This window comes from Varroa destructor, unplaced genomic scaffold (assembly GCF_002443255.2).
Source record: "Varroa destructor unplaced genomic scaffold, Vdes_3.0 BEIS01000004.1, whole genome shotgun sequence".
In the NCBI taxonomy this organism is placed as follows: Eukaryota; Metazoa; Arthropoda; class Arachnida; order Mesostigmata; family Varroidae; genus Varroa; species Varroa destructor.
The window spans coordinates 48,406,798-48,417,528 of NW_019211457.1; the positions used below are offsets into that span (position 1 = coordinate 48,406,798).

General features: G+C 36.4%; 1 protein-coding gene across 1 annotated transcript; it reads right to left on the bottom strand.

Moving 5' to 3' along the window:
• Nucleotides 1-5,150: 5,150 nt before the first annotated feature.
• Nucleotides 5,151-6,978, bottom strand: LOC111249755 (uncharacterized). Its single transcript, XM_022804031.2, has 3 exons — nt 6,820-6,978; nt 5,483-5,773; nt 5,151-5,382 (listed from the first exon to the last, which is right to left on the bottom strand). Exons 1-3 carry the CDS (start codon nt 6,976-6,978, stop codon nt 5,257-5,259), a joined length of 576 nt encoding a protein of 191 aa, XP_022659766.1. The 3' UTR covers nt 5,151-5,256.
• Between the last annotated feature and the right edge of the window lie 3,753 nt (nt 6,979-10,731).

The window sequence follows — 10,731 nt, forward strand, 5'->3', positions numbered from 1 at the left end:
AGCATCGACTTCAGGCAAAAAATTAAATATCTTTAAACCTTGATGGGAGTTCACGCGACGTGAAGAATTATAGGTGTCCAATAATCAAGTTCCTATAACAACACATCGTTTCCCGCCATGGCTGTAAGTTTGTTTAGAACCTCCTTCCAACGAGCTCTTCTCCAATGGCGTTAACCTCGGATGAACGCATTCGTGCTTTTGCTTATACCCAATAAAAATGTGCAGATGTAAACTTAGCACTTTATGTATATATATATAGATTACTATTTAGTATAAAATTTTGACCTGAGCAGAGCAAAGCACTATAGCCAAAAGTCATACTTGAAAAGTAATAGTACTTTGTTCAGTGTCGCTTAAACTGATGTTAGCTATTTTTAATGCGATGTGCATTGCTTGTGCCGAACTCATTATTCCAAAGTGCTTTGTGTGTGTTAGTTTAATTAACTAACAGGCTCCGATACGAAGGGAAACGCTTCGTAATCGTACATCTATTCATGGAGGAAGGTGCAGTTGAATCAGAGTTGGCTGCAACTCGCTTAAAAGGTCGTTCAACTTCTCATGAATACATTCGAATTCATCACCTTCATGCGTCAATTATCTGGGTTCTGCGCGGAGAGCGAGCATATTTGAACCATAGTCATTAACAAAACGAAGAAATATTCGCAGTCGTAAGATCTGCCTGAGTAAAGTAGCAGTTTTTTTTCCAGATTACAAATTTTGCATGTGATTTTAGACACTTTTAGCTAGACAAATAACTATAACAGCTCGCCGAACACTACTGAGAAAGCGCAAGATAAACGGTTTAAAGTGGTTGAAATATTCAAAGTTAGTTGTTCTAAATCAAACTTAAAGGTACGATAATAATACGAACCGACAGAGATTATTAATTACCAAAGGCGACAAATGTTATTTTAGAGGAAGACATAAGCCGGTCTCCGAACAGCATCACTTACCTAAGCTCAGCTAATTATGTGGTTATCGTTAGCTTGTAGGTTAGAGCTTTCCTCGCGGGAACATTATCGACTAATGTGTCAAGGCTAAAATACGTGAAGGGAACTTCCCACATAACCAGTTATAGACTGAAAGATCTTTAAAATATATGAATAGAAGAATTCGATTTGAAAAAGGGGATCAACTGGCCTCTTCGCGCCAATCATCAGGTCGTTACCACATCGAAGGTGTAGCGTGTCAAAAGCGGGCCGTACTTATGAAAGGAATATTGAAGTATGTCGAGCACTATAGATGGCTTCCATTGAACTCGTCAACTGCAACCAGTGCATCATACACTGGTGCAAGCGCAGCTACCCTAGTGATTCTGCTAGCTTGTCTTTAGCAAAATTCACTGGTTGCTCTGGGTAGGCTGAGATTCAAAACCAAGTCGGTTTTAAATATACCGTAAAGCTGCACTTATTTTTTGCGCCTTTTTCATTCCAGTTGGCAGAAGACGATGGTTAAAATAGAATAAAAATCGTCCAAATGTTCTGTTTTATAAGAAAAGAAATCGCGTTTTGCCTGTCCCGAAGTGGACTGGAGTGAGTTTGGAACTTTGTACTTCTGGAACGTTGCAAAATCCTTATAAGCCTCCATTTCAGAGAGTGTTCGGCGTACGTTTTTCTCGGGACTAGATAAACCATCGCGCAAATTTTGCCTGTAACTCTCTTGGGCATAGAGCGCGGGTCGGTCTGTGTGGCTAACGCATATACTTTAGATTACGTTGTCATAATAAACATACATATACTACCTTCAATGGTTTGACTTTAAAAAAAAACCGCAACCCATATGAGATTTGTTATGATCATCAAAAGGACTGTGACTTGGCACCAGTTTTAAAATTGATTGCTTCATGGCCGTCGAATCTATATATTTCGAGTATATTCTAATCGAGTGTGCCTGCGTAATACATCAGAAATAATTCAGTGATACACTCTTATTGTCGACGGTTGGAAATACGGCTTTGTGGCAGTTGTGATCTCGTAAAACCATGACAGTGCTGATAAATGCTTTGGTGTACCAATTGATTCCTTTAGAAGTTCATTAGTAGCTTGGCTTAATAAATAGTGTATGTTTGAAATAAACACAATATTCTCAACTAGGAACACGCCAAACTCAGTTAAGGTAACTATGCCACCTGCAAATTGTAAATTGAAACTTATTTTATGCATGCTTTTGCAAATATTATATTCGGACCAAAGTGGATATTAACCATGTGTATATTGGATTACCCTGTATTCCGTCAAAACTTCTAACCAGATAGGTGTTCCCTTGATAGGCCATCATTAATAACTAGAATAGTAGTTTTTCATACTGTTATAAAGTTTGTAACATGCATAGCTTGTGAAATCTTTACTATAGATGCGTTCAATTTTATTAAAAAAGTTAAACGCAGGTTTATTAATGATTTAGTCAATGATTTAGTCTTCATGGTTGCAATAGTGGTGCGAAAATGCCAACAACGAGAGACAACTTTATCACAAATACTTTATTAACTTTCCACAGATTATCTTGCAACTACCTGGTATTCAAAACATCGTTAGTTTAGTTTTAGTTCTCAGTACAAATGTTTGGACTAAGATGTTCATCTCGATAAAAAGGTGTCAACCATTAAACTATAATAGTATTAAAAGCTACTTAAAATTAGCTTGTGCGCGAAGAAGAGACGCAAATTGTGACCGCTCGTCGACCTCGGTACCACGTAGTGTAGAGAAAAAACTGATGAGGGTGGCTTGCCCGTACCTAGATAATTAAATTTCTTCAAATAAACCTGCCCAATGTCAAGGGTTTACTCTATGCCTAGATGTTGTCTAAGTTCAGTGGATTAAAAAAAGCCACTAGCTGAATTTTCTCTAATATATATGATTCTTCACCTCTAAAACAATAATAATAATAATAAGAATCATGGACGTACAATTTCTGTAACACGGTCTTTATAAGCCGATGTTACCCGCTACGACTAGAAATGAACCCAATGAAATACGAAAACGCTTTTTGACAGTACTTTGAGAAGACGAACACAAAATTTGTTTTCTATATATATAGTTCTCATTATATGTCACTCAACTAAATATATGTTTGTGCCACATGCTCGTAAGATGGACATAGAAACTTTCAACAAGAGAAATTTCTGATGTAATAGAATATTCATGAAAACATTAAACATATTTCATATACAAATGATTGCAGGTTCTCAGAATTTCTAAAAAGTGCACAACGATTTCAATAGATATGCTAATGTTTACTCATTATATTTCCAGCTTTGCAAGGTTTTCGCTCAACTAATTAATTTATTTTTGTTTGGTATTCATCTTGCGGGCGCTTTTATTTACAGGAATATTTTTTCTAAGATAAATTTTAACAAACATTGAATTCTCTATCATGTTCTCTATCTATGTTCTCAGATCAGTGTTCGAAAAATACTGCCATTTCTAGGTTTACTAGGATAACTTTAAATTCTACTTCTACTCATTTTTGTATTGGTAGGTATTAAATGTTGAATAATCGTTAACCGCCATAATAAAAAATTATACGATATTTTGCCTGGAATAATCACGTTCACGAGCACAAGCTATATATATATATAGGAGAACCGTAAACTTTCTTAAATTCTAACCCTAAACGTTTTTTAAAGTAAATTTTATAAAGCAGCTGTGCTCGGAATGATGACGCTGGTACCTGATTCAAAGTTGAATGAAACTAATCCAATATATTTTTGTAAATGTTCCTGCAGCCAACAGATCAAGATGATTACGTTAAAAGAGACGTGTTCGAAAAAAATAGATGCAACCTTTAGTACTGCAGCTAAAGGGTCTTTAACTAGGAGGGACATACTCAAAGGTTTTCGTAGTAGAGGAAGGTAGCGGTCACTCCTTATCATTGCGTAAAATACTTAACATACGATATCTTATACTAATAAAAAATATTTAATAGTACACGCTGTCGCCTTGCAGTAAGACTACACACTAAGCACACGGACGTCTCCGCTTGCCTACACACATACATACAATGAATTATCTTGTTGTATCTTTGTATGTAAAGATAGATATTATATATAACATTTTTAGCGGACAAGTGGGAGCGTCCGTGTGCCTACAGTGTACTCAAACTATAAGGCGACAATGCACTCTTTTCTCTACCAAATCAGGAAATAACTAGATAAAAGAATTCTGCGATAACCTTTCACAAAAATAGCTTTCTGGCCTAATTCATTTGTCCCGATGCCATAACCATGAACCAAAAGGCCTACGACGGAAACAAGAACGGTACGCCTAACCTTCAGGACTTAACATCGCGACGGAGGTTGGTGCTGTCAAAGTCAGCAAATAGAATAGAAAGGAGGCAGTGACGGCTTGGTTGAAAGGAGAAGGTGCTTTGGGATATATGGACGACTGCGCCACATCAGTTCATCGATAACAAAACAGAAAAAGTAGCTCGAATATAACCTAGGCAGCATCACGACGAGCAATCACTTATATAACCCACTTCTCATTATTACTCAAAGCAACTATGAACAGCGAAATGGAATTCTAGATCATAGTTAAACTAAATAAGAATCTATGTCTAAATAGTATGTTTGATGTTAATAACAGAAAACAACGACAAAGAAATTGTTTAGCTGAAAATGTAGTTGTACCATGGATATATTTAAATTTTTCCTATCTAACAGTGTGTTAACGTTGTTAAGTTATTCTTTTGTGCTTCTCTTTGCGAATTCCTCGTATTTGCTTTTGATATTCCCCATTAATGTGAACATTACATCTATCTTTGTCCTAGTTTTGTTTAATTCCCTGTATCGTCGCAACAGGACATCTTCGAAATTGTCGACAGTTAAATCTTGCATATAGTTTTTCAAGGAAAAAAGGTCCATGCAACGAAACAATCTTAGCTAATGACTTTTCGTCTCCTCCGCCAAACGGATACTTATTTTTCCCAAACATTAAAATTGCCTCTTAAAAAGAATAACTTCCGAAATTTGTACCTACAGCTATTTGAGTTCACAGTTATTTTTATGTGACTCAGTGTGCGACTGGTCCTGCAAAATACATCTGCTGGAACTACCGCTTCCGGCCATTGCGAATATTATCATTGCAATTCGCTACACGCTGTAACCCGACATTAATATACCGGAATTTCCAATGTCATAAAGAATAAGAAAATTTAACATAAAATATTTTATTTTTAGGAACTCAAGTTGCTTATCTCCATAGTAAACGCATTAGAGCCTACACTGTCAGTTGGACCATGTTAACAACGATGCGTGCTTTAGTTATTGAACTCATAAAGAACCAAAAGGGTGTCCATAGGTTCAGGTGCTCCATCCAGCAAATCTTTAGGCACGAGCATGGCTCTGGCATTCAACGATTCGAGTACTTTTCCGTCACGGATTGCCTAGATTTTGATACAAAATTTTTTTTTTTACACAAAAAAATTAATTTCTGATATTCAATTGAAGGAAAAATCGTATTAAAACAAAATGTATGAAAATAACCTTTAAATGTCGAGTATCAGCAACGATGAAATTCTTATCCATAGCTAATGACGGTATTTCGCCGCTGCGAATGCACTTTTTACTTAACGCAAGTACAAAGTTGAACATCGTTAAAGAGTCCAACTGTATTTGGCCGAAGTTGATTTTTGCCTGCTCGATGATCATGTCTGTTAAGCGCACGAATACTAGAAATGATTGGCCATTCAGTGTCATCTTCGTAATTGCGAAGTATGGGATGGAATCATCGTGGTTTGGTGACATCAACCAATAATTTCCAGGTGCTTCACTTATCTGCAACATGGGTATTCAGAATCAAGAATAATACTGAAATATTATTGAAGAAACTGTGGGAAAATTGAGTGAAAAAGAAAGCACTCTAGTTCTCAGTTATTCTGTAGGAGTATTTTAGTAAATAATAAAAATATTTATATAACGATTATAAAAAGAACGTACTTACAAGGCTCTAATTCACCTGTAGATGAATGGTACACCGGTATGTTAATGGTTTACAATTCTAGATAACTAACGAAAATAATTTTCCTTTCCCCAAACAGCATAAATCGTAGCAACCTATAGTCTCAACGTTACAATGAAAAAGTGCTGTAAATTGGCAGTAACATTTACATAAGCTGCTTTCAGTTAGGAAAAGTGCAATTGAAACAGATGCTACTTCCACTGTAAGTTCAATTTTCCAAGTGTAGATTTATCTATTATCAATAATGGTTCATCTACCACCGAATATTAGTATTATTGGATATACCTGTTTATAATAGAACAATGCCGATAGTAATTTGTCCATCGCTGTTTAGTATAGGGTTATTGTTTTCTGAGACAGCAGATTTTACTGTCTGGGCTACATAGTAGGAGATGACAAAACTGTGTAATTTTTAATAATAAAAAACTCGACGTGGTTTGTATTCTGAATACGGGACCATTAATCTGCAAAAATTTTGGACTTGCCACGAGGGACTAAATTAATACTAGCAGCAGGTATTTACGCGAATTTCTAGATTAACTTTCAAGTACCGAACATTATCAATAATAGATAGCTTCTACTATTGATCATAAATATAAATCGTTTTATGTGCTGGCACAAAAAGTACTTTACGTACAAACTTCTTTACGAAGTTTGTTTCGCTTTTTTCCATCAAAACTTACTAGATCTTGCACCATTTGCAATCTAGGGTCTGCTCAGATAACTTCGAAATGGGCTATCCTTTAGATCTCAAAGCAAATAAATGACAGTTTAACACATCACAAATCCGGTACAGAAGATGAAAGTAAATGCACCGGTATCTTTCCGTAATTATTTTCTGGTTAGTGCTTACATTACCTACCGGGTTAAGGACGTACGGTTGTACTAGCTCCTTCTCTATCTTCTCTGGAAGGATGAAAACGCCGTCACATACTTTAATTACGTCATGTATCAATTTCGAGTTCGATAGATTCAACACAAAACCAGCGAAAACAAACAGAATTAGTCCCTTCGGGAACATATTAGACAGGTAAAACTTCGTTTACAAGGATATTTTGGGTATGCCGTCAGATCTAATAGAGATTTCAGAGAGATACTATCATAACAACAAACTGAAAAATTTCTGTCTTCTAAAAATCACGATTCCTCTCGGGTTATCTGGATTACTTTATATGGCAGAGCCATTATAAAATTATTAAAAACGAGCAATAAGTTTTTTTTATAACTTAGACAAAATGTATTATAACCATCATCTGCTATGGTGATCTTTAGTAACAGGAAATGGCACTTACGAAGTTTTTATAAGAGCTACAATCTTCTAGCGCCGATGTCTTGCAATGAGCAACAATCCTTATGGTAAACTGAAAACCAATCTCGAGTATCACAAGTCCTAAACTTAATCACGCTAACCAAATGTGATCCATAGTAAATTGTAGTTGAGAACTTAAATACTTAAAAAAAATCAGAGTCTCAGGTGGACATCGAATCCGATATATGTTCTTAGTTGTTTGATGTACGGAAAACTCTTTCGGTGAAATAATCTGGGCGCGAGTTCCGGCGTATGCGTACTTTGTTTCTTTAGTAAAATTCAAACAATCATAAGAGAGATGAACATGGCAGCATCTCTCTCGGGAACTTCAGACTGCTTTTACTGAACGCCACCGAATGCTCTCAAAACAAAAAAAGATCAGCTGAGAACGAAGAAAGGCTGATGGAGAAATAGACATAATAAAACACAACTATTCTCGAAGGTCAATGTGATTTTGGTTTCATCCTTCAATCAAGGTTTAGGTGATAACGAACGAACAGCCGAAGACGTCTCCGTGAACGTCGAAGATCGAATCCGAGACTACCCAAGAATTATGCTCATTTAGACCTGCTGTGTGGGACCCTCCATCTAAATTGGGAACGTTTCTGGGGTACAATCTTTTCAGCAGTTCTGGGCTTTCCGGACAAAATATGTTAATAAGTTTAAAAATCTGCAAGCTTAGAAACTCTCCCGCAGTCATAAAATCGAAAAACGAGATAGACTAAGAACACACACAGACAATATGTAGCTATTTATATGACTACGCTCACTCTTAGCCTGTCAGGGTTAACTAAGTGAAACTCTGAGCCATCTTTTTGTGCACTCGATCACTAAATTACGCCGTCTTAACAATATAAATCTTTATATTATTATATAAATTTTATATAAATTATACAGTTGTACTATATCCAAGGACACTCAGGGTTGTTATTCATATTCCCAAATTACAACTGTGAGTATTTGTAACTCCAGTATAATTTTACATCACCTTTTCCAGTGGGCAAACGATAGCAATGTTTAATAGTGGTGTATTCTAGGTATAAGTGATATAGAACGAAAAGTATGAAATACACATTTTGGTAAGGTTCAACAAAATACGGTTCAAAGTAGCAAAGGGTAGACAAAAAGCCAAAAAGTAGCCAGATATGCCCCTATGATATTTATCACTCACTATACCTGCTAGAAACGTTTTAACTTGTTTAAGCTCGACCCGGTCAAGAAGAGAGAGCTATGTCTGCATATCGGAATCTTTTAACATCAGAGATCTGTCTAATCCTTCTAAAGTCATGCGATTGCTACTTAAAGTAAGCCCTTTCTCATGCTACGCAGCGAAGTAATTGAACTTTACACTGACACGAGTGCAACAACCTCAAGCAAGGATTGATGTGTCACCATCAAGCAATCCTTTGAAGCCAGTAGTCGTCTTCCTAGCTATACATAGGCAGAATAAGGGTAAGAACTTATTTATGGTGATAGATGCGTTTGAGGCGTTCATCAACAACGCGAGACAAATTCTCAGGTGGCTACTCGAACTAGAGAACTCACTCAGCGTTCGCCATATTTAATGTGGTTTTATCTCCACCGTGAATCTATTGTTTGCGAAGAATGAGACTCCTCGCTTATAGGTGTTTATTGACATTTTTGCTCTACAACAAGGAGGGTAGTTAGCCTAGCTTACTATAACGTTCAAGCTTTGAATATATCTGTACGAAGCATGCCGTTGCCACAACAGATGCGTTAATACATACATATGACGTTTTATTTTATTTATACCTTAGCTTAATATCTGTTCAGTATATTGTATATATGTTCGTTATATATAAGACCAACATGAGAGGACTTTAATAGTTTTTTTTAAATTAACGATTAATTCTCAAGCAACCAATGAGTGTATATACAGAATGTATTTGTACATTCTTGTGGCTTTCATTTAACGCGCCGTTTATAGGTATAAACCTTAGAGTATTTAAGAGCGTGACATAAGCCATCTATTTATTTACAAGGGTTGATTAGAAAGTAGCACTGACGTTGCAAGTAGTCGAGTGACGTAGGAAAGAATTATTCACAGTACAGGTATTAGCACTGCAACACAAATCTGTATCATTCGCAATATATGTTCCAATATTATATCAAGAATGTAACATTTCCTTCCGTAATCCCTGTGTATGATGCATTGTGCTAAGATTTGTCTTCTAATTTAGTCTTTTTCTTCGTATGGGGTTCCCTGAATACCACTGATAATCCACCACTCTGAATATCACGTTCTGATAATTTTTGACGAAGCTGAACCACTGCTCTCGCGTTTAAACACATCGCCTTGGTCTCTTTTCGAAAATGTGATCTAATCATCATATATCCGGCCTTCAATTTATCGCAACCCTCCGAAGTAGCATTCAAACTTGCAGTAAGGTATGCCGTTTCGAAATGAGCGAACGACTTTCCATAGCTGTCACTCATATTTACTCTGACGGTTTCACTGTATGGGCCAGCAACAGCAAGCAAGCGACATTCTTTCTCCTTCAACCCCCGATTCCCCTTCCGCCACCGTTCCCTGCGCGTATTTTTTTTTATCGAGACCAAGAAGGAACAATGGAGTCAGGAGTTAAGTTGAAGGATAATGGCATCGCTCTCACGAAGGATATTCAACAGGCGCTGTGTTGAGGTGCCGCCCACCTGGGCACATCCCCAACTAGCAGCGGCATAATAGTCTCTGCGACGCTTCATTGAAGCTATTGAGTCTCTGGTTATTGACTACATTCCTGAGTGATTCCGTTGCTTTAGTAGGGTATAGAGCTTAGGGACTAGTAAGAGATATGCAATTCGAATTGCAATAATAATCTGAAGAACAATGTTATCTTTTCAAGTTTATGAGAATAGTTTCGTTAGAACAATAAGAGGCAAGCAGTGTGAACTCGATGAAAATTATCAATCACTTGATATCGTACTGTTACACAGAGGTCTTACTTGGAATGAATTCCTAATAGCTTTTGTCTATTATTATAGTAAGCTAAAGCGTTTTAGATGATGTAACACACAAATTCTATATGCTACTATGACTTTAACTTCGGTATTTGTCCATGTACTAGTGGTCTCTTTGACATGATACTTTTTACCTTCAATTTATTCTTGACTGAATACCTGTATATATCAACATAATGCAATGCTAACGTATACTACACTTCTCTGTAAGATCACAAGTCTAAAACACATTAATGCTGGCATTAAAAGTGCAAGGAGTATTGACCACAAAATGGCTTCCATACACTTGTTAGACATTCATTGCTCAAAGGACTGCAGCCCAGCTACTGTTTGAGGTTTCATAACAATCTTTCAATAATTACAAAAGCAATCATTCATTTAATTGATCATTAAAAATGAATATGCTTTAATAACGGCAATGCTATATATATTGTTGATTTGAAATAGTTGGATCCGGCATTACATATGCGTGCCTATAAACAATAT

Excerpts from the sequence above, each read along its gene's own strand:
- LOC111249755 (XM_022804031.2), bottom strand. The coding sequence starts at position 6,978 with ATGTTCCCGAAGGGACTAATTCTGTTTGTTTTCGCTGGTTTTGTGTTG. Across the intron at positions 5,774-6,819 it reads AACCGTACGTCCTTAACCCG|ATAAGTGAAGCACCTGGAAA; the intron begins GTAGGTAATGTA and ends CCCATGTTGCAG. Across the intron at positions 5,383-5,482 it reads CTGATACTCGACATTTAAAG|GCAATCCGTGACGGAAAAGT; the intron begins GTTATTTTCATA and ends ATCAAAATCTAG.